At 54.1% G+C, this 23,025-nt stretch overlaps 3 protein-coding genes across 3 annotated transcripts; 1 reads left to right on the forward strand and 2 right to left on the reverse strand.

Annotated features, from left to right (window-relative positions):
- The first annotated feature begins 2,705 nt into the window (after nucleotides 1–2,705).
- GNA15 (G protein subunit alpha 15) lies at nucleotides 2,706–8,397 on the forward strand. Its single transcript, XM_019484075.2, has 7 exons — nucleotides 2,706–3,016; nucleotides 4,380–4,564; nucleotides 5,192–5,346; nucleotides 6,079–6,207; nucleotides 6,605–6,734; nucleotides 6,948–7,101; nucleotides 7,694–8,397. Exons 1-7 carry the CDS (start codon nucleotides 2,869–2,871, stop codon nucleotides 7,915–7,917), a joined length of 1,125 nt encoding a protein of 374 aa, XP_019339620.2. The 5' UTR covers nucleotides 2,706–2,868; the 3' UTR covers nucleotides 7,918–8,397.
- Nucleotides 8,398–11,215: 2,818 nt separating this feature from the next.
- LOC102567538 (mast cell protease 3) lies at nucleotides 11,216–17,550 on the reverse strand. Its single transcript, XM_006268706.4, has 4 exons — nucleotides 17,385–17,550; nucleotides 16,346–16,481; nucleotides 13,371–13,622; nucleotides 11,216–12,347 (listed from the first exon to the last, which is right to left on the reverse strand). The coding sequence occupies exons 1-4, from the start codon at nucleotides 17,471–17,473 to the stop codon at nucleotides 12,204–12,206; spliced, it is 621 nt and encodes a 206-aa protein (XP_006268768.3). The 5' UTR covers nucleotides 17,474–17,550; the 3' UTR covers nucleotides 11,216–12,203.
- A 2,807-nt stretch (nucleotides 17,551–20,357) lies between these two features.
- On the reverse strand, nucleotides 20,358–22,528 carry LOC102570566 (mast cell protease 1A). The gene is made up of 5 exons (XM_006268719.4): nucleotides 22,402–22,528; nucleotides 22,180–22,327; nucleotides 21,898–22,033; nucleotides 21,245–21,496; nucleotides 20,358–20,905 (listed from the first exon to the last, which is right to left on the reverse strand). Exons 1-5 carry the CDS (start codon nucleotides 22,460–22,462, stop codon nucleotides 20,774–20,776), a joined length of 729 nt encoding a protein of 242 aa, XP_006268781.2. The 5' UTR covers nucleotides 22,463–22,528; the 3' UTR covers nucleotides 20,358–20,773.
- Nucleotides 22,529–23,025: the final 497 nt, after the last annotated feature.

Consider the following 23,025-nt stretch of genomic DNA (forward strand, 5'->3'; position numbering starts at 1 on the left):
CTTTTCACAGCACAGCTTGTTAATTCAGCTTGATTGCAACCTATACAAATCAGACTGGTTCTTTTAAGGCCTTTGAGCTACCTGAAACATTTCAAATGGCCTGAACTACAGGCTCTCTTGAGGCTACGGTCCTATGTTTTGCTTTGGTGTGACATCTAGTCCATTGGGGTTCTGTCCATGTCTGGACATGGCTGCTGCACGAATGAGCAAGAAGGGGCTGTCAGAGGTTGTTCTTTTGACAAACGTTGATCAAAACGAGATTCTCCATTTCCTGAAGTTTCAAAAAATGCTCGTCTAGTTTTATAGTCTCGGCACAATCGGGCCGTTTGCAGGTCAAACGTATCATCCAAATAAAAGAGGTTAAAATAAAGCTCATGGAAGCCCGTTGCAAGCTTGGGCCAGATCTGCTGTGGCACGTAGGCCCCTCCTGGAGTTTGCAAAAGCAGTTTGCCCACTTCAGTGCCTTGGATGCCTGTCTCATGGTCCTGAAATACCTTTGCAAATTGGAGTCCTTAACTGTTGTTTCATAACCTCAGTATTCCTCTTTCTACTTGTGTTGGACTTTTGTTGCTGATCCTTTAGCTGCTTTCTCTCTCCTGCGAATACAAGGGCTCTAAACCCCAAGGATTAATAAACTGCAAAACCCAACTGGATACAGTCGGCACCAAGGAGGAAGATTTTATAATTTCTAATTTTAAAATACAGCTCCTTTCTTCAGCCGCATGACTGCCTTTTCTGCAACTGGCCCATCCTCATTTCTCCAGTGTGATTCATGTTTGAGGTATCAGCTGGGCCAACACCCGGGCAGCGTTCCGGATCCCCTGAATGCTTCATATTTTTTATTCTGCTTTATTAGCTCCCTGCCCCCGTCCTCCCTAAACTTCCTGCAATTCCAGGCTGCTGTGGTGGAATCAAGATGGGTTATAATCATGGCAAGAGGAGGAACATGCAAGAAGCTTGCCTTGTGGACATTTGTTTGAATTTTCCCCAGAATTTTGTTCTGAAAATCTCAGCCCGAGCTGAGAACGTTGCACTGGTTCTGATGTTTCTGACTCAGCTAATATTGCATTTCTAAGCTTTTCTCCTTCTTTTCCAGCCCCTGTCAAATCCCAGGAGTCTAGAAACATGCAGAGAAAAAGCAACTCCAGCAGGCTGGTCCTCTTTCCATCCGTTCCAAACAGTCCCTGGTGCAAACAACCACAGCCAAGTCTGACAGATTGGCTTCTGTCATTACGGGGGGCGGTTAACTGGTTTATAAAGAATGAATCTCCTTTCTTCTCTAGTCAGGGCTTGAGGCACGTAGGTGGATGGTGAGAAGCTTCTCTGGGTTACGTGGAAAACGGCATGCCCGTGTTTTCATGCGTCTGTTGGCAGGAAGCTCATCTGCTCTGAAACATGAATACTGAAAAAGCCCCTGGAGGTGTTTTTCTTCGTGTTCGGTTCACTTCTCATTTTGTTCCCTGCCCTAAACATGTTTCACTTCCATTGTGCACCAGAAGAAGCCAAAAAGCAGCAATTTTACAGCCTCTAGCTTCAAGTCTGCGCCAGGTAGATACAAGCCCTAGACGCCAGTGATTTGGGCTTGAGGCTGCCCCCTGTATTCAGGTCAGGTGGTAGCTGCCCCAGAACTAACCTCATGCTATAGTTTCCAGAGTAAAGTTGTTCTGGATATGGGTGGAGGTGGCAGGATGGGCACCAAATGTGAGGGGCTGAAGAGAGTCCTGGGTTCTCTTGATGTCTCAGTCATCGACTGCCCGTGAGATTTTATGCCACCCCAGGAGCACCATTGAGAGGGATAAGTAGCAAAGCCCCCTCCCTCCATCTGCACTATTTTTGCATGCTAGCAGCTCACAGCACGTAATCACGAATGGAACCTGCGGTGGAAAGTGAAACAAAGGTCATCGCAATGCAGAAGAGGATAGAGACTGTGGCCAGATTTTTTTTGAAGCCGTCAGAGTTTTAAGATGTCTGAGATTCTGTTCCCCTCCTCGGAGAGGAAGACTCGGGAGGTGGCAAATGAGGAAGAAGTAAGCTCTCTGCATCTCCTCCTGTGAGCTGGGAGGGGAGAGGGCTGGGACACGCCAGTGCATTGCAGCCCGTTTGCTCAGACACGCGGAGAAGGTGGAGCGCATCTGAAGATGGGCGCGCTGGTGACACGGGAACTCCCTAATGGTTTTAGCAAGGTGCAAAGACTTGCCACCAGTAAATCTCAGCCTTGGAAACTGCCCTTTATCTCCGAAAGAAACCTCAGGGGGCCTGGAGCTTGGTTGGAGATGACATATTTTTTTTAACCACCGTCCAACCACTTGGTTGGAGATGGCACTTCAACCGCCATCCCTGGGGGAACTTAATCCAACGCCTTTTAAAAACCTATCGCAACAGATTTTTATTTTTTATCTTCCACCCAACCCTCTTTGTGGCTTTTCTTGCAAAATGTACACCCCCGGCTACAAAGAAATGACTTCCCGTCTTCTCCAGAAACGTGCCAGCCAACAGACAATTTTTGCCGAGGCGTAAAAGATTCCAGATCAATTCGGGGTGACTTATTATTATTTGACCAGAAGCCATAAGAAAAGAAGCACTGATGTAATGTCAGGTCCTGGGGAGATTTGGCAACAGCCTTTGCTGCTCAAAGAAGCTGTAGAACGGGTATTTATGTAGAGTTTGTCCAGTTGCGGAAGTTGGAGCGCGTGTGATTTTAAGTGCCTGTCCATGAACTGATTTCCAGCCAACACCTGGCTGAGTTCAGCAGGGAGTCTTCATACCCAGACAAGTTGCTGGCTGTTCCCCTGTGCTCCAGGCATTGCGTGTCTGAGCTGCGTTTCTCCTTGTTCCTCTCTTCTGCAGGGTTGGGCTCTTCCCTGTGCCATGGCGGGCTGCTTCTGCTGCTGCCGTAAGTGCCCCAGTTTCTTGTCGGAGGAGGACAGAGCTGCCGTCCTGGCAGACAAAGAAATCAAAAAAATACTGCGGGAACAGAAGAAGCGAGACAGGAGGGAGGTGAAGCTGCTGCTGCTGGGTGAGTCGTTTCGGGGAGCACACATCCCTCGAGGGGCCAGGTCACCCTTCAGGAGAGAACACACCCGGATGGGGCAGAGCCCCCGTGTGAGATGCCACCTTGAATGGCAACGCCGGGAGCTTAATCCTCCCGAGCTTTACCCTGAGGCTTCCTTGGCTTCAGTCCCTCTGTCCTCCAACTATCATGGGTCAGGCATTTTATAGCCTTCCACTTTGGATGTGGATCTCCAAAGCACACATGCATTGCTCCCCCGGCCATCGTGGGAGGCTCATTTGGGTATGGCCTCCTGCCAACCAGGAGCAAAGGGCCAATAAGCTGTTCCTTGGGCTCAGATCCATCCTGTGTGCCGGGGTGGATCTGGCCAGCTTTAAGCTGATGCTAGAGTAACCTTGGGGACTGAAGTTGTGTATCAGACCTCCTGGTAAGGGCACGCCGCTCTGCCCACTTCGAAGCTTTGCAGTCTGTTCGATCCTTCCCTCTCCCCTGAGGTCCCCCCAAAGGGTGTCAGCTAGGCTGCTTGTGCTGGCAGGTCTGTGACGTGGAGGCCCATCAGCTAGGAGCTCGTTTGAAGCCCACCCACCCTTCTCTCGCATAGTCTGTCTGTCAGCCAGCAGCGCTCGACAGCTGAGGTCTGGGACATGAGGCCTTTCCTCTTTTAAGAACTAGTCTGAGCAAGGGCAGCTGACTGCAGATTTGTCAGAAATTGCTGCTTCTGAAATGTGTCCTTCAGTCACTAGCTCCCCAGGCATGCACTTGGGAGATGCAGACAGACGCCCATGCAGCGAGAATCGATCGCTGTTGGCCAGAATAACTTGGTCTTGGGGAAAGAAGCCAAAATCTTCCAACTTGGGCTTGTGCAATGAGATGCCTACAGCCAGGTTTAGGTATTGGATAATGGGCCTGGTTGTTCCAAAGCTGTTGAGTACCTGACTCGCTCTTGATGAAAAGCTGTTGGGAACTCCTCCGCATCTCTGGAAATCCAAGGCTACCAACATAGGCTTGGACCATCTTGGCCTGGGTGACCGTGGCTCTGTTCTTCAGCTTTTTCATGCTGTAAAGTGCTTCATGAGACCTATCCCACCAGCAACAGGGAGGTCACCCCACTGAAGGGGAAGAGGGACGGTCACCCAAAAGCAATAGGCGCGAATTCTGGAGAGACAATAAGATGGGGAAAGGTTGGAGGTGGGAAGAGGACACGATCTCCCTCATGTCCTTAAGTATCTCTCCAACTGGGCATGGTTGAATGGGCAAGGGAGTGGTGAAGAAGTGCCTCCATTGGCTGGGGAGTTATGGGCAGCCCTCAAGTGCCCCACGGCCCCATGTCCTCACTGGTATCTGACGTCTTTCTCTCCGGTGCTCGCAGGCCCTGGTGAGAGCGGGAAGAGCACGTTCATCAAGCAGATGAGGATCATTCATGGGGTGGGCTATTCTGAAGAGGATTGCAAAGCATTCACCAAGCTGGTGTATCAGAACATCTTTGCAGCCATGCAGGCCATGATTGGGGCCATGGAGACGCTGCAGATCCCCTATGCCCGGCCAGAGAACGTGGTGAGCAAGGAGGGGAAGGGGGCAGTGAGATGGTTTGGGGCAGAGGCAGAGCTGCTAGATCTGGGGCTGCTTTAGGAAGCACCACTGAAAGCAATGGAGCTGCCCTGAAGGTCTGCGCTCCCCCCATCTCCCCCAGAGCCAAGGGAGCTGCTTGTATTACCTCCAAACAGGAGCAATGGCCCCTCCCTTAGGGCTCGGGGCTGGTTCAAGCTCCCTTAGGTAGGAGATGTAAGAGAGGTTTCACTGCCACTGACTCCCTGGGGAATATCAGGCAAGTCACTTAGCATCCTGGTGCTTCCACCTGTGAAATGGGAACAAGAGCTACTCGCCTGCCTCACGAGGGTGCAGTGAGGGTAATTGCAGCTCAGCGCTATGGTGATGGGGACCAGAGCTAGAAAATGTAGTCCTTGGTTAAAGCTAAGCAAGTAATTGGAGGCAAAGCCCCCAAAAGACCCCGGGAGTCCTTCCACCTTCCCCTTTAACCTGCCCCCAAGTCCCTACCATTTGATTCCTCCACGCAGAGCGAGTCTGAGCTGCAGGGGCTGAGCCAGGCCAGGAGCTCTGGATGAGGTGTCCGAGGAGACAACTTTTCCCTTGCCTTGTTCTGTCACTTTCTCCCCCTCGCAGCATCATGCCCAGCTGGTCATGGGAGTGGATGCCTATAAGGTAGTGAGACTCGGCGAGCCATACGCCAGTGCCATCGGGGAGCTGTGGAGAGATGCCGGGATCCGGACGTGTTACGAGAGACGAAGGGAATATCACTTGCTGGACTCTGCCTTTTAGTGAGTTGCCCCAGTCATGCATACATGTATATGTGCGTGAAAATCCTTTCGCTAGGGTTTCATGGCTAGCGGTCAAGGCTAATGGTCCCACTCCGTCTCAGAGGGGCAGTGGGGGCCTGGACTGAGCACATTACCCTTAGTGATACCTATGTACAGCACCTAGCCTGCTGTCTGCTATAGCCTTATAGTATTATAAATGACAACCCAGTAAATGTGACTGGGCTTTGCTGGGAACCAGAGCTGCTAACAGATCCCAACATTTTTTGCTTTTGAGTCTTGTTCCCACTACAACCAGATGCAGAAATCTCACGGGAGCCTTTGAGCCTCTTTTCCTGACCCCAGCACCTAAAATCAGGGCTGGTTTGAGACTTGGTGAGGTTTCCCAGCCAGCAATGCCATCCTGGCTGCTCTCACAGGCTCCAAAGACCTTGTGTTATGCACTTGTGGGTAGGAGTGTGGTTAGAGCGCCGGGGTAAGAGACAGGACTCCTGAGTCCTATTGCATGCACTTTCCCCATCGGATTCAGATTATCCTTCCTGCTGGTAAGGCTGCTATTCTGTGCATTGCAGTAATGCCTGGGAACCCAGACAGGGTCCAGAGCCCTGCTGTGCATGGTGCTGTACAAGCACAGGGGAATATCATTCCTATCATTAAGGATTAGGGGTCTGCCACAGGGCTTAGAGAGCAGGGGCAGAAGGGGCTGACTCCCTCCTTGTCCCTGGCTGCCTGCAGCTTTCTATCCAACCTGGAGCGTATTGTGGAAGACGCCTACATCCCCACCGCGCAGGATGTCCTGAGGAGTCGGAGGCCGACGACTGGCATCAATGAGTACTGCTTCTCAGTGAAGAAGGTGACCCTCAGGTGAAGCTCCTGGCAGGCAGTCCTACGAGGAGGGACTCCTACATCTGAGCTCCCATCTCCGTCGCACCCTTGCCTGCGTGCCATTGCCTCCGTGCCAGCTGTGCCCCCTGCGTGCCATTCCTGGTAGCAGGGGACCCTGGTTGTTCAAGAACAAGCACCCAGCACCTGCATGTTGCTTGAGCTTCCCTGCCTGTTTCAGGCAGGCGAATCCATCCTGGGGGGTTGCTGTGCCTTGCTTAGCTGCTGCGCTCCACCCCAGAGCTGGGTGCCTGCTTCCGGCACTGGACTGGCCTTCAGCCTCTTGGTCCCTCCCAGAAGCCTCAGCAGCTCATCCTAGCTAGCAGCATGATCCAAGCCAAGACCCAGCTCCTAACACACCTTCCCTCCCTCCCTGCAGGATTGTGGACGTGGGAGGGCAGAAGTCGGAGCGCAAAAAATGGATCCATTGCTTTGAAAATGTGATTGCCCTGATCTACCTGGCCTCTCTCAGTGAGTACGATCAGCGCCTGGAGGAGAACAGCCAGGAGGTAAGGAGCCCTGAGGGACACGGGACTCAGGCAGCACATCTGGCAGTGCAGGCCAGGGCCTGTGGGGAGCTGTGTGCAGCTCTCAGGCTCGAGGGGACTCTGGAGCGGGTCAGCTCTGATTTGCCCCAGGGCATCCTAGAGCATGGCACGTCTGTATGGGAGCTGAGAGCCAAGATGACGGGTTCAGTGTTTCCCCTCCTGCTCCTGCTGCAGAACCGGATGAAGGAGAGCCTGGCTCTTTTCCGAACCGTCCTGGAGCTGCCGTGGTTTCGAAATGCCTCTGTCATCCTCTTCCTGAACAAGACCGACATCCTGGAGGACAAGATCGCACACTCGGACCTGGCCAACTGCTTCCCTGCCTTTCCAGGTGACCTGCTTTCAATCCAGCGCTTTGGGGTTCCCCCCTGCAGGCATTGCAGAAACCCTTCTCCCACCCAGCTCCATGGGGATGCTTTGTCGCGATGTGGAGCTGTTGGTGACCCTGCGTGCATTGCTTGTCCTAGCTCTGGTCCAGGCGGCTCCAGCTAGTACAGTTGAAGCCACTCTCATTGGTATCTGGTGGCTTCCCAGAGGGAGAAAGCAGTGAGTAGAGCACTGGGTGGGGACTCAGGAGATCTGAGCTTTGTTTCCATCTCTGCTATGGACTTTCTGGAGGGGCCTGAGCTGTTCCCCTCTCTGAGCCTCAGCTTCCCCATCTGTATAAGGGGACCAACGTCACTGACCCCCATTGACTAAAGAAGAAAAGCACTGGTGTGGGAAGAATTGGTGCGGTTATCACGGGGGCTGTCACTGTTGCCAGTTACCTGTACAGCACCTAGTGCACCGGGCTCCGGGTCCATGATGTGGGTGCCCCAGGCAGGGCTGTGATTTGAATAATAAAGATTTTATTGCCATAGATGCATCGGGAAAGTGAGGTACGGTCAAGGCGTGTAGACCTCATGGGTGCTCTTCTCTGCCAGGCCCCAAGCAGGATGCTGAGGCTGCGAAGCACTTCATTTTGGAGATGTACACACAGAGGTACAAGCAGTGCTCAAGTGGACATGGGCCCTCCCAGACCTTCAAAACCAGGTGTCTCTACCATCACTTCACCTGTGCCACAGACACGCAGAACATCCGCAAGGTCCTCAAGGATGTCCGGGACGTGGTCTTGGCCAGCTACTTGGACGATATCAACCTCCTGTGATGAGACGGGCTCGGGCAGGGCTCTGCTGGGGAATTAGCTGGGTGTCGGGACAGGAGGCTTTGGCTGCTGCTCCTCATACCTGGCTTGGGAGGTAGGAAAGAAACCAGCCAGGGCAACCTTCATGCTGGACATGTGAAAAGAACAGCTCTTGAGATCTCCCTGGTTTGGAGACCCTCGGTGGACCAACTTTCCTGATGACCTCCTGCAGGGATCCTTTTTAGAGCTGTCTTCAGAGACCCACTTCTGGCCTGCCTATGGGTCGCTTTTAGCCTCCCTGCCTTTCTGATGGGGACTGAATGCCCCTGAATTTGTGCCTAGGATTTGGCTCCAGAAAGGGCTCCTGTTCCTCTCCTCCGGGGTTATTCTCATTTTTCTTGCCAGGGGAGGGGCTGCTTTGGTAGCCGACCCATCTGCAAAGCACTCAGAGCACTGAGGCTGTTTGTAGAGGCTAATAAAGAATGGAGATGCGCTTATTTTAAAGAGAGGAGCTGTGCAAAGTCCTTCCCACCACAGGACTGCATGACTGCTCTCTCTTGCGGATGGAGAGGCCAGGGTGGGATGTACATTTGCACTAGGAGACCTCTGATCTGCACTCCAGATACCAGGTTACTTGCAAGGCAGTCGGAGAGCAATGAAGAAATGCAGTAATGCAAGGAGAGGGCTGCTCAAGCCACATCCTTTCAGGCCCTCCCCATCTCTGCTCACGTCCCCTCCTTCCTTCCTCATGCAGTCTCGACTGGGGCTTGATGGGGCTTGCTGCTGAAGGCAGAGGAGACGCCTCGGGACTCATTTCAGTCACAATTGTGCTTGGTCTCAGTTCATGCTCATACTGTGAGCTGAGACCAAGCTGGTACTGAGGCTGCTTGGTACAGAGCTGAGCTGGTACCAAGGCTGCTTGCAGGACCGGTGCCCCCTTGTCTTGCGCACCTCCCTTTACTGGACGTGTAACAAGGGGAATCTGATGCTGCCGCCTGGCTCGGTTCTCCCTTGGGGTCACCGTGTCCCTTGTCCACGTGGGTGCTGCTGCTTGCAGCTTAGATGTGCATGTGGTACTTGGATGGTGCATGTCCCCAAGAAGAGATGGGGATGGGGCAATGAGACCTCTGCCTGGGAAGGAGATGAGTGGGAGATGGCAGGGAAGGGGCAAGGAGCTCCTGCTAAGGAAGACTGGACCCAGAGCAGAGGCAGGTGAGCGGGGGGAAGATGGAGGAGCCCAGCTGGGACTAGGTGGGCTTAGGGGAAGGCCGGATCCTGGGGAACCCAACAACAGAGCAGAGAAGCTGTGAGGTACAGGGTGGCTGTAAAAGGGAGCATCTGAAACCTCACAGCAGTTAAAGGCATCCAGCTACCTCAGTTCGACCCTGCCGGATGGCTCGAACACCAGCATCCAGAAGAAACCATGTCTACCAGGTAGACACCCAGGCTGGCGAGGCACCGTCTTGTTGGGGGACTGGTCTGAGAGGCTGCAGAGCTGGCTATGGCACGTGCCTGGGGCTGAGCTGTGAAGCGGGGTCCTGGATGTCCTGAACAAGCCCACCCTTGTCATTCCCATCCAGCAGGCTAGACCCATCTCCTGTGGAGGGAGCAACTAGCCTCTGGCTTCAGCGTGGGGGGGACAAAGCCACGACCCCAATCAAGCCTGGAAGAGAGTCTCCAGTGCACGTGGGGTTTAAGTATCGAGGCAGCAATGAAACTTTACAGCCTGTGTTGTACTGGAGGCCAGATCAGGTGGAGTGGTCCCTCCGGCCTGCTCCTCATGAATTATCCTCGATTAAATTTCTCCTGGGCATTTCCCAACTCCTTTACACTCTGTGACATGCCCATTTTGTGCAACCTCTGAAAAGAGAGTCCAGGTGGCTGAGGGGCCAGAGCACTGGGCTGGGACTCGGCAGACCTGGCTACTAGGGAAATTTAGGTTAGATATTAGAAAAAACTTTTTCATAGTAAAACAGTGAAACAGGCTGCCCAGAGAGGATGTGGGACCTCCGTCCCTGGAGGTTTTTAAGGCCCAGCTAGACAAAGCCTTGGCTGGGATGATGTAGTTGGGGCTGGTCCTGCTTTGAGCAGGGGGTTGGACTAGGTGTGACCTCCTGCGGTCCCTTCACACCCTCATTTCCTGTGATGCTCTGATTCTATACTAGTGCCCGCCAGCTCTGCTGCTGAGATGAGTACCTTTTGGGCAGGTTACTCATTTCTGCATCTCCGTTTTCCCATCTGCAAAGCAGAGACACTGAGACGGGCAAAGTGGGTCAAAACCCACAGATGGAGAAACGCCAGGTATGAGGTTTCTCATCAGAAGGTCCCCGGGTGCAAATGCGAATGTCATTTGGGATTGGAGGGATTTTTTGTTCGAGCCATGACCCAAGCCTCCCTTTGTAATGTGAATGCAGCCCATCCTCAGTCGCCTCAGGACTTGGGACTGCATCTAATGCCACGCGCCTACTTGATAGTCCAGTGCCTTTTGGGGGAATCCCTGTGTTGGATGATGGGGTCAGCTGGAGTCAGACCCTCCAGATGCAAAGTGCCAGCGATAGGAAATGCAGGTGATGCCTGAAAGTGCAAGGACCTGTTGTTGTTATTGGGGTCTGGGTTGGGTCTCACGGACTCCGTGGCCAGGTCTCATGGAGTACCCCCCCTCCTTCCAAAGCACAAAGCCTGAGCTTATTGTATTAGGAATATTTGTCCTAATGGGGACTCTTCTTACTCCACAGAGCTGCCCCTGCTCTCCGAATCCAGCCCTGCCGACCTGGTAGAGCAAGACTGGCACGCGTGTTCAGGGAGGCGCAGGAACACTGCATCGGACATGTCCACAGGCGGCAGAGGTGTAACCTTGGCCCCGTTGCATTGAAGAGCAAAGCTGATGCTGATTTCAAGCAGGGCAGGCTGTCCCTCAAGGTAAGCTGGATGCAGTGTGCTCTCACACAGGAATGGCAAGGCCCAGGGCCCCTGTCTGCACCCCTCTCCCCATAACCTGAGATACTCTTCTACATCTCACGTCCCTCAGCTGGAAAATTGCCTTCTCCCACCCTGTCTTGGCCCTCATGGCTGTATGCTGTGCAGGGGAAGAGGGCTGGATCCCCTGGTAGAAACAGCCAGATTATTATGGCTTTCTTCCTGGCATCCTCCATGTTCGTGGTACTGAACGAGACCCCTGAGACGAAGGCTGAAGCCCTGTGTGCATTTGGTGGAGAAAAAGGGGATATGGGTGAGCAAAGGGAGAGGGTCAGGGTTTGCCTGGCATTCCCACTCGGCTAAACCCCTCTGTGCACATGAAGCTTGACCAGAACCCAGCAGAAAGCAGTCAGAAAAGAAACTCCAAGTCTTGCAGGTGGCTCTTTTATTTGTCACATTTGGTGCTGCAACAATAGGGAGGAAGCAATGCAGTGGCTGGGGCAGGGGCCGAGAGCAAGAGGGGTGGGAAGCTCCACTGGGAAGGGCAAGGCCTGGGGCGTGGGTCCATATTCAGGCACTGGGGGTGGAGGGAAGACTCCCATCTACACTAGTCTTTTCCGCAGTCTGTTGCTGCTGCTGGGAGCCTGACTGGCCAAGCCAGTGCCAGCAACAGCAGCACAAAGCAGGTGGCAGGGAGGGGGCTGGCACTGTAGCCCTCTTGCTCCCTGGCCCTGTCACTTGTCTCTGGGGCTCTGTTCCCCCTCTGCACACAAGAGGCAAAGAGTTTCCTCCGCTGCATGAGGCTGTCTGCATGTTTGTGGGTGAGGAAGGACCAGAGATGGACCTTGGGGTGTATAAGCTAATTTAGCAATAGCATTGAGTTGCTGGGTGTCGGGACCGTCTACATGCCATAATAAGGTAGGCGAGGTTCTTTGAGTAGATGTGCTATCTTTGATTAGACCAACTGAGTAGTTGGGGGGAAAAAAGGTTGGAAAAAAACTAATCGAAGATAGCACATCTACTCAAATAACCTTGCCTGCCTATGTCCTTAGACCAACGTGGCCACAACCAAAAAACCTGGCATAATAATAAGGTATAATTGTAGCACATCTGGCCCTGGCTGTGCTAGCAGGGGTAGTGATGACCACAGAGATGCAACTCTGTCACGCCTTCCTCTTGCTGTGCAGATGCACCAAACTTGTCTAAAGGGATTTCTTTTCTTTTCTTTTTTCTTTAAAGGAAGCCCAATAGGCACTGCCTTGCTTTGCTTCTTGGCTTGTCACCCCCTTCCCCCACCAGTGCTCTGAAGAAAGGCCAAGCAGGTGAATGCAGCACAGGAAAATGCACAAAAGCAGCAGGGGAGGCAGGAGAAGACTAGGGCTTGAGTCGATAGCTCAGTTGCTTGCCTTCCGCTTGGTCTCCTGGATCCAGTCGTAGTATGGGCTGATGAGAGTGTAAAAGGCTGGAGGTCTGAAGGGCATTTGCGATAAGATTCCTTGTGGTACTTCGTTGCAGATCAGAGGGTTGCCTTCATCCCCCTGGAGAACAGCCAGGGGTTAATTACTGACAGATCCTGCAGGTTAGAAACACCCTCCAAGGGAGGAAAAACCAAAGCTAAGGTAGCCTCTGTCACTCTAGTTGGGCTGAAACTAGTGGCAAAGCTCTTGCCAAGGGCCAAGAGGCCATCCCTGATTTATGATGTGGTCTTGAGCTGACTTGCAAATGGGTAAGAGATCCCCCCCCCACCAGCTTTGTGCCTTGTCTCATTATTTACACCTGTGTGAAATGGGTGCCAGGCTGAACGGGAATTTTCTATGCCTACTCTGCATCACCATGGTGTGCAAGCATGAGAAGCAGAGTTCAAGTGCCAGGCAAACTATGCCAGCCCTTGGAGAGCCTTTTGTGCTGATGGAGCCAGGGATGGGGGGAACACCGAGGGACCTCATGATAGAGACTGCGGGGAGTGGATCCAGGATGTGGCAAAGGGAGGTGCAGCAGGGGCAATGAGCTTACACCCGTCGAAATTTTGCGCAGCCCTATTTGCCACAATCTTGTCTTTGTCTCTCAGCAATTCAGAACAGAAGTCGCCTCTCCTCTGGCTCTGAAACTCTCCAAGTCTTGAGATTTTGCTTTCTCCATCCCTGATGCCCTTTCCATCGCTCCTCTGGATCTTTTTGGTTTCAACTCTTTTCATTTGTAAGTATAAGCGTTCTGCAGTAGCAGTTTATATGTGAAGTTAGCTTTGCTATCGTTATGCATAAACAATGTTAACTTCTCCATGTCAGTAACTTGGAGCAAGGCTTTGAAGGTTGGTGACTTCTATGCTGTTTAATGAGAGAGTACTTTTTTGGCGGGGGGTTCTGTGGCCATATTTTTCCAATTATCTTTCACATAGCACATCACATTTTGAATGGGTCTCTGAATCTAGACTGATGTTATTTAAATGCAGGTAAACCTTTACTGTGCACATGTCTGTCAGCCAAGCTGGTGAAGGGGGGATGTCTGCACCCTGCACTTCTCCTGGATCCACCCCTTGCTTCCCCAGAGACATCTGTACTGACCGTATTGGAGTCCCTGTTCCTGCTGTTGCTCCCTGCACAGATACTCTTTTTGCTGAGGCTGGGATATAGCTGACTGCAATCCTTCCACGAGTGGACAATGACATCTTTCTTATGGAGCTTGTTTGAGGGCTTCTCTTGGTCATTGAGGCCCCATCCAGCTGTGCTGCACTTGGTCCCTTTGGAAAGGGTGTTTCTCTTGTTAGGCAGTCTAATGACCTTGACGAACGCAGTGATGGTGGCTTTCTCATGGAGCTGGAGGGGGAGAGACCCAGAAACATAGTAAGGATTTCTGTGTCCGTGTCCTCCCTGCCGACCCACACGTGTCACAGGGATCAGGGTGGGGATGGAGGGGCAGGGGCAGGGATTAAGTCAAGAGAGCTGGGACAAACACCTTGATCACCTGAGACTGGAGGAGAGGGCCAGGTATCATATTGACACCTTACTTCTATACAGGCTAGAGACCAGGGGATCATCTAGCACAGTGGCTCCCAACCCCTGGCCTAGCAGATTATGCTGCCCTCCCTCTTTCCCCCTCCATGAAGTATTTAGAGGCCCGTTTTGTCCCAAAAGCTTGGAAACCATTGCCTTAGCTTTAGTCACACTGTGCTTTTATCCCTCTCCCAATCTCTTCACCTTTTCCCCCTGCCCTAGGCCCAGCCTGGATATTTCTAGCGTTCCTCCTTCCACATCACAGCCCTAGGATATGGCTTTTGCTCTCAGCTAAAACGTGCATCCTCTTAAGTCTTTGCCATCTCAAGGGCTTCTGTTGCTGTGATGGCTGCCATCCTGCACCCTTCATCCCTGTGGTGGAGCTTGTTTTCCTTAGGCCCTGCTGCCCCCTCTTAGCATCCCTCCATCAGTCCCTGTTCTTCAGTGTGCGTCTGGTCTTCGCTTCCAGATCTATCCCCCACCTCTGCTCTCACAGGCCACGAGGTGTCTTGCTGGCACTTTGCTAATGATTCCAGCTTCTAATGCCTCTGGTCCTGCTTTTGCTCCTCCTGAGATGAATGTCCCCATAAGCTTCCGCAAAGCCCCTGTGGTCCTCCTCCAGACCTGTCCATTGCCAAACCCACTGCCCTTCACGCTGAGAAGCAGTCTTAGGCATCCTGTCCCATGCCCCCAGGGCTGCGAGGGCCCTTTCTAGAGGTTCCTGCCCACCCCTCATGCCACCCCAGAGGTGAGGTCCTGAAGCCTCTCCATGGGTGCTCTCTGCAGCTGCTCTCAGGCTCAAGGGCCACCATCTTCTGCGTGGGGGTCGCTGCTGCCTGTCTGGGTCTGCAGCATGTGAAATGGAGTGGGCAGCTCCAGGGGTGGGTAGACCCATTTCTTTGCATTACCCCTTCTGTCTACATCTGCCTCTTGCATGGGTTGGAAGTCCTTGGGGGTGGGGGAAGGTGGCTTTTTAATTTTTTTTTTTATTCTGCTTTCATAGTTTCATAGTTGGTCAGGTCGGAAGGGACCCGAGCAGATCATCAAGTCCGACCCCCTGCCATGGGCAGGAAAGAAAGCTGGAGTCAAACGACCTCGGCTAGGTGATTGCCTAGCCTCCTTTTGAAGACCCCCAGGGTAGGAGCCAGCACCACTTCCCTTGGAAGTTGGTTCCAGATCCTAGCCACCCTGATTGAAGTAGTGCCTCCTGATGTCTAGTCTGAACCTACTCTCATTTAGCTTATGGCTGTTATTCCTTGTTACTCCTGGGAGTGCTCGGGGGAACAGGGACTCCCCCAATGCCTGCTGGTCCCCTCTGACTAGTTTGTAAACGGCCACTAGATCCCCCCTCAGCCTTCTCTTGTGGATGCTGAACAGGTTCAGGTCCTGTAGCCTCTCCTCGTAGGGCCTGCACTGCTGCCCCCTGACCGTGCGAGTGGCCTCCTCTGGACCCTCTCCATGCTGTCCACATCCCTCCTAACGTGCGGCACCCAGACCTGGAAGCAGTACTCCAACTGCGGCCTGACCAGTGTCGCGTAGAGGGGGAGGATCACCTCCTTGGACCTGCTCGAGATGCATCTGTGGATGCATGACAAGGTGCGGTTGGCCTTCCCGACCGCGTCCCCACACTGTCGGCCCATGTTCATCTTGGAATCAATAATGACTCCAAGATCCTTTTCTGCCTCTGCACTGACAAGAAGGTTGTTTCCCAGCCTGTAGGTCTGCTGCTGGTTCTTCCTCCCCAGGTGCAGCACCTTGCACTTGTCTGTATTGAAACCCACCCTATTCTCATCAGCCCACCCCTGCAACCTGTCCAGATCTAGTTGCAGCCTGTCCCTCTCCTCCAGCGTGCCCACATCCCCCCACATCTTAGTGTCATCCGCGATTTGAACAAGTTGTTTTTCACCCCCTTGTCCAAGTCGCTGATGAAGATGTTGAACAGTGCAGGCCCGAGGACCGTGCCCTGCAGAACCCCACTGCCCACATCCCTCCAGGTCGAAAAGGACCTGTCCACCACCACTCTCTGGGTGTGGCCCTCCAGCCAATTTGCAACCCATCTGACTGTGTAGGCGTTGACACCACAGTCATCTAGTTTTTTTTAATGAAAATGGGGTGAGAGATGTGTCAAAGGCCTTCCTAAAGTCCAGAAAGACTACATCCACCGCAACACCTGCATCCAAGGATTTTGTGAGCTGGTCGTAGAAGGCAATCAGGTTGGTCTGACAGGACCTGCCTCTAGTGAGCCCATGTTGATTGCCCCTAAGCATACACTCCCCTGCTTGCCCCTCGCAGATGTGCACCTGGATAATTTTCTCAAATTCATACAGCTCCTAGCACAGTGTGGGCCCTGGTTTGCTTACTGTCGGATAACAAGACATGCGACCTGGTCTCTAAGATGGGCCTGGTGCTTCACTCCCCCCAAGCCAGGGATCCCCTGATCTCAACCTCATGGAAAGATCAGATCAGCCCACTGCACACCTGGAAGTGGGAACCTGCCACAGAGCGTGCCCAGGGGTCCACGGCTCTGGGGCAGGGTGGGTAGGTACCTTGAGCAGGGCTATGTCGTTCTTCTTTGTACGGCTGTTGTAATTAGGGTGCGGGTGAACACTCTGCACGGTGAACCTTTGCTGAGTCTTCTCCAATATGCTGATGTCGTGAGCGCCCAGGATGACCATCGAGGACCTGGAACGGCAGAGGCAAATCAGTGGCTATCTCGCCCCTGGGCACGTCCGTCACTCTCCCACGCGCCAGGAGCAGCTTAGCGGCACAAAGCGTCCCACAGGTAGTTGCATCCTGCTCCATGCTGCTGTGGCTGTGCTGTGAGCTTTGGTGTAACTGGACCCTGAGTATCAGCCCCTAGTACCGCCTGGTTGTATGGAGGCATAAAGGACCCTTGCAGCAGTGTTTAGGGACCCTCCCACCCCTTGCACTGCCAGGACATCATAAATGTCCCTTCATGCTGGTGAGACCTGGTTCCCCTGTGGCGACTGACTTGGGGAACGCCGGGCACCAGGATGCCTGGGTCCTCTGCCCCCACAAGCCTGGGTTGTGCTCAGCCCTCAATGCAAGCAGAAAGGCATCAGGTGCAGGTGATGGGGTGTGCGCATGGATTCAAACCCAGAAGGCACAAACCACTGGTGGGAGAGACAGCCCCCAGGCATGGCTTTGGGCAAGACGCTTAAGTCTGTGCCTCAGTTTCCCCACTGGGAGATGGGCAGCTCCATCTGAAGAGGTAATGCGAGGGTTGAGCAATGCCCTTTCTTGTCTTTGGAGAGCCGAGCTCTGTGCTGCTGACAGCAGCTGCAAGCAGAGGGGGCGAAGGCAGCCCGATTGCAAGACAAATCCCTTTCCCAGCACCCGAGCGTGGCTCAGACCCCCACTCCCAGGCAGAGTGCCACTCTCTCCCCTGGCTTTCCTTGAAAAGTAATTTCCATCCATAAATAGGAGGAACCAGGTGAAGTAGGGATGGACATGGCCAGGAGGAAGATGCTCTGGGGCCAATTGCATGGATAAGGGAGGCAGCTTTGCTTCTTACTGGACTTCAGCATGGCCAGGACCCTGGATCAACACAGAAGTCATCCTTACCCTATGCAGTAAGCAGCGGTCAGCACCCAGTCTGGCTCCACCAGGATTCCCCCGCAGAAAGAGCCATTGGCTTTCCTCAGATAGGCCATGTAGGGCAGGGAGTGGGGCTTGGCTTCCTGGCCTCCCACGATCCAACTCCACCATGTGCAATTCGCCTGGCTCTGCCATTCATCTGAAAGACGAAAAGCCCCGAGGGTGAGCAAGGAGGGGCCAAGCTGTCCCCACCCAGTGTCCCCAGCTTGTGGCTCCTTGTACTTACAAGCAGAGGCCAAAGGGCTGCACAGCACAGAAAGCAGGAGCAAGAGGCACTGAGGCTGCATCATCCTGGGATTTTCAGCTCCCCCACGTCTCCTTCCAGTCCACGCTGCAAGCTGAGGTCTCTGATACCTCCCCAACAACTTTTATAGCTACAGCCCAGAATCCAGGAAACCACACATGTTGGGCTCATCTGAATAATCTATAATGCACCCGTTGCAAAATGCACATCTCAGCAGACTGAGAGCTGCAGTGATGACACAATTCACATGTGTGGAGTCGGCATGGATCTTGGGCACCAGTAGCTCAACTGGTTTGGATGGCTTGGTGGCCTGGGGTGTAGGGGGAATGTTATGCTTGTAGCTGTGAGTTGAAGGCTTCATGGGCATAATATAAAACAACATTTTGCCCTTAGGAAGCAACTCCCTTCCTCTTTTTATTGTAGGCCCCCCTGTTAATGTTCTGTTGTTAGGACTTTTCTCCAGTGCCCAGCTCCTGGGATACCTGGAGAATTTCAGCATTCACTTCTTTTCATTAAATTTCTAGCCACTCAGTTGTGGACAGAGGCTGGAAACCAAGACTGGAGTGCGGCTCAAAGGCCCAGTATCCAGAAGGCAAATAAAGAGAAAACAATATTTTTTGGTGGTCGCTGAGTTCAGGACAGGAAGAAATGGGCTTAAGTCGTGACAAAGGGGCTTTAGGTTAGATGTCAGGCAGCTCTGAGGGTGCTCCAACCCTGCAGGCTGCCTACAGAGGTGATGGGACCTCCATCACTGGAAGTTTTAAGTTCAGGTTAGACACGTCTGTCTGGGATGGCTCAGACAGGCTCATCTTGCCCTGAGCAGGGGTTGAACTTGATGATCTTCTGAGGTCTCCACCAGCTGGACTTTTTCTGCAAAATGCCTTGATTTAGGAGGTGGGGGGAAAACCTTGCAGTTGTATGGAAATCTCGTGATCTTGGGTTCATGACTCACGAGGTTTCAATAGTCTGGCAATTGTATCACCCGTGTATTGTTGGTCTTGCAGAAGAATCGGAGCTACAGGCCTTTCCTCAGTGGGTATTTGACTTCACTGTGCTCATTCCTGTTGGGGCTTTAGGATCTTAACGGGAGCGTCTCCAGTCCTCCCTACCCAAACCTCCTTCTTTTATTCACCTTCCGCGCTGTTGTTTTGAAGGCTCCTGGTGCTAGTTTACCGGCTGGACCTCAACCCGTGTATGCCAGCGGAGGATCTCTCACCCCTTGAGCTGTCGATGGTGGGATTGGAGGAGAGAGAGGTAGGTCTGGGGGTGGGGGGGACTGCAGGAGCCTGTCCCCACCTGGGAGTGGAGCCATGCACTTCAGGGTTTAGAGATAACGAGCATCCTCCGTGGTGATAAGCATCAGCAAACGAGTGCCTGGTGCTGTTTCTGATCTTGCATATTTTTCATTCAGAGGGCCCTGCAAGGGGTGGGGGGGCACTTGCCACAACCTCCCCAGTGCGTTTTGTCGCCTTCTCACCCCCTGGCTAGTTGATCAAGGGGTTTCAAATGTAAGCGTGTCCCCAAGATGTTTGCTGGTTGCCACATGGGGCCAGGGAGGAATTTTTCCCCCACTCCTGTTGCTACGCATTGGTGGGGTTTTCTCGCCTTCCTCAGCAGCCCGTGTGCTGCGGGTGGGAGCTGGGGTGTGCCAGTGCTCCCGCTGGGACTCGAGCCCAGAGGTTCCTGCTTGGAGGGTCTTGCCTGAATGCTCAGGGTCACATTTAGGATCAGGGAGCCGTAAGGACTGTGGGGGCTTTGCCTTCCTCTGTAGCAGGAGGCATGGCTCTCTGCCTTGCATCTCTCCAGGGCATTAACAACACTGGCAGTAGCCGGGCACTGCTGGCTCTCACCTCCCTGCTTCACCTTGGCAGGCTAGGATGCTTCGGTGTCTTGGGGCAACATGCCTGGTAGCTGTGCAACAGGGTGGATTGTGTAGTTTTAGGAACAGGCAAGATGCAGGTGGGGATAATCCTGCCTTGAGCAGGAGACTGGATTAGGTGACCTCCAGAGGACACTGCTGGTCCAGGTTTTCTATGACTCTGAATGCGAGAGTCCCTCTCAGTCCCGTGAGCTGATCCCAGGGAACAGGAGGCAGATCTGATCCAAAATGGCTCTAAGCCACTGACTCATCTCCAGCTTCGGGCAGAAACATCCACTTCTGGGGAAGTAGCAAGAAACCCCCATTAAGTAAATGATCTCCCCACAAAGGTAGCTGCTTCCAGCTCCTCCTGGTTACACTCTGACTTTCTAAATACAAGCAGAGATTCTGGTGCCAGCTCCCCAATGGGGCAGGGTCCCTGCATTCAAACGCTGCCGACTGCAGGATGGCATTTCCTGGGCTCCCACTGACGAGCCCTCGATCTTCTTTGGCAAAGGGTGTTCACCCCAAGCTTGCCGTGCCCCATGGCATTGCGCTCGGGTATGCTATCCTATCCTGCCCTAGAAGCTGGGTGGCTGACGGAGCTAATTAGCACCCTTTCCCTGCCGCTGGATGGGGGACGCCTGGGTCCTTCTCAGCCTGGGTGTGGAAGAGGGAAAGATGCCCTGCTCACATCAGGGCCAAGTGTTGCTCATTGACTCCTGCTCATCCTCAGGGAACCCAAAGGCGTTGCGCCACTGCAGCCCTGAGCAGCAGCTGGTTTTACCCGGGAGGATGCCCAGTGGCTCCTGCAAAGGAGAGGCTGGGAGGCAGGAGAGCAAAGCAGGTGGGCATTTATTTGTCAGGCTCGTTACACTCATTACAGCGGCAGGAGTGAGCACAGGGCGTGAGGGAAGAGACCTGGATGGGCCGAGGCAAAGATCTCCACTTCTGCTTCCAGAATCTAGTGCCAGCCCCAGGACCGGCTTCCCGGACCCAGCTGACACGGGCAGGAACTGAGGGCTGGAGGGAGGTCTCCCATGGACAGATCTGAAGCTCCCTCTGGCAATTGATACAGGCCCCTTACAGCCTCCCCTTCTTCCCGTGGTCCCCGAGGGAGTGGTGGGAGCCAGTTCCCTGGGGTTGATGCTAGACTGGCAGCCAGAGAAGGACAGAGACTGGCTGCTGAAAGACGAAATGGGGAAAAGAAGCTGGCGCTGGTCCCAGCAGCCGTGGAGGGGCTGGGAGCATCTTCTACCCCATGACTTTTCGGATCCAGTGGAGATATCTGGCGACGCGGGCGTAGACTCCAGGAGGGAAGTCATAGCCAAAGGAGACGATGCCTTCAGCCACCCCTTTGCAGACCAAAGGGCCGCCAGAATCGCCCTGGAGAATGGAGCTGGGGTCAGGCAGGACTGGGAGAGCATCCACAGGCTCCCCACCTGGAGGGCCAAGTCCCTGGCCTAACTCCCATGCACTTGCAGCAGGGATAATTATCTACCCTGCTGAGCCTGCTGGTCTGCTCACAGCCATTGCAGCAGCCTCAAGTCACAGGCACTGTCCAGATGGGTCTAGACAGGCTCAGTGCCAGCTCGTACCCCTCCAAGCAGCAGACTCGGGGCAAGACTGAGGCCTGCAGGGTGATTCGGCTAGCTCCTGGGGTATGATTGCACCCATAAGAGCCCCTGAGAGGGGGACCAGTACCCATCTCACGTTGGCACTGACCTGGCTGGTGTCCTTGAGCCAGCAGGGGCTGCCGGCACAGATCATGCCGTCGTTGAGCTCGGGGTAGATCCAGCGGCACTTCCAGCGGCTGTATATGGTGATGTTGGTCTCGTAGAGCTTGTCAGTCGTATCCGCCTGGTCAGTACGGCCCCAGCCCGCTACGAGGCACTTGGTCCGTGCGGGCACATCGCTGCTGGTCTTGGGCAGGGAGATGGTCTGCACGTACTTGTTCAGGACAGCCTTCGCCGTGAGCTGGGGGAGGGAGCTGAGCTGAACTTGGAGCTGGGCTTGGGCCATGAAGGGACAGGACACCAGGTGCCCCAGGGATGCCTCTCCTCTGCTTGGCATCCTGCAGGGTTAGACTCCCAGCCCGCAAGCGAAGTGGTTTGGAGGAATGTGGGATGGTGGTGTCCACCCTGGTGGGCACTGCTGAGACCCCTCCTCTTCCCCACCCCGCAGCAGCAGTGGGCATCAGGTTGATGCCGACTCTGTGCTTTCTCTGGCTGGACCATCTCCATCTAATTTTGCCAAACGAGCTAGGTGAGGGACAGGGTGGGGGAATGCCTTTCTCCCCCCAGCAGAAGCAGCCAGCAGATGCCTGAAGTCCTCCCGCATTGCCCCCCTGGGCCAGGGCTCGCTTGCACGGCCATTACCTTGAGCAGCAGGATGTCGTTGGAGAACGTCTTGTTGTTGTATTCAGGGTGTATGTGGTAGCTCTCCACCCCCAGCTCCTGCTGCGACTCTTCCATCTCCTTGATGTTGTGAGCTCCCAGGAGGACGGTGATTTCCCTGCAGTCGGTGGGAAAGAGCACAGATCGCTTCCTCTGCATGCCCCAGCTCCCCCATCACCATGCATCTGCTGCTTTCCCCCAGCCCTAGAAGAGTCTGGCTTGGCGATCAATGGCTCAACCCAGGAGCCTGGGGAAGGGACTTACCCGAAGCAGTGAGCAGCGGTCATCACCCACTGTGGGGCCACCAGGAAGCCCCCACAGAAACGGTCGTTGCTTATCTTCAGATAAGCCATGTAGGGCCTGGAGTGGGGGATGGCTTCTTGCCCTCCTATGACTTGGCTCTTCAAAGCCCCTGCAAGACGCATGCCATGAGGACACAGCCCTTCCTACCACCCCTGGCACAAGCAGCCAGCTCCCTCCGTGTACCAGCATGAGCCACCGGGCAGCACAGCAGGGAGAGCAAGAGGAGACCCAGGTGCTTCTCCATCTCTGTCTGGTTGGCTCGCGTCTGATCAGCGGCTGAAGCGCTCTACGGCCCGGCGGCTGGTTTTATAGCATCAGACCAACCAAACTTGGAAGCCAGTAAACCACTGGACATGTGGCTAAGGAACCAGTGCTGCCTTTGTCTCCCCACCCCCACGAGATCTATCTCCCATCTCCCCGCCTCTGCTGCATGCTCACATGCCACCACCCTTTGGAAGTTGCTGCGGTCACTGAGCTGATAGTGGGGAGCTGATAAACCCGCAGCTTGGAGCGCAGGGGTGGATGCCCTGGGGCAGCGTTCCCCAGCTCTGCCCCGCATCTGAGGCCCCTGCCAGTGTTGCAAACAGTGCAATGCACCAGCCTGGGGCTGCATGAAAGAGCTGTAAGACCCAGTGTGCAAATGACCCAAAGATTTGGGGCAGACATCATTCGGGGCATGTGATGAGGGCCTGATGCAGATAGCTAGGAATCTGTGCTGGGGAATCCCAGCTCATTAGCTCGAGCTGTAGTGGTCTTGGGCTCAGGAGGTCTCTGGTGTGACGAGCGAGTAGGTGGCTGTCAGGCAGG

The sequence above is a fragment of the Alligator mississippiensis genome, chromosome 16, assembly GCF_030867095.1.
Source record: "Alligator mississippiensis isolate rAllMis1 chromosome 16, rAllMis1, whole genome shotgun sequence".
Taxonomy (NCBI): Eukaryota; Metazoa; Chordata; order Crocodylia; family Alligatoridae; genus Alligator; species Alligator mississippiensis.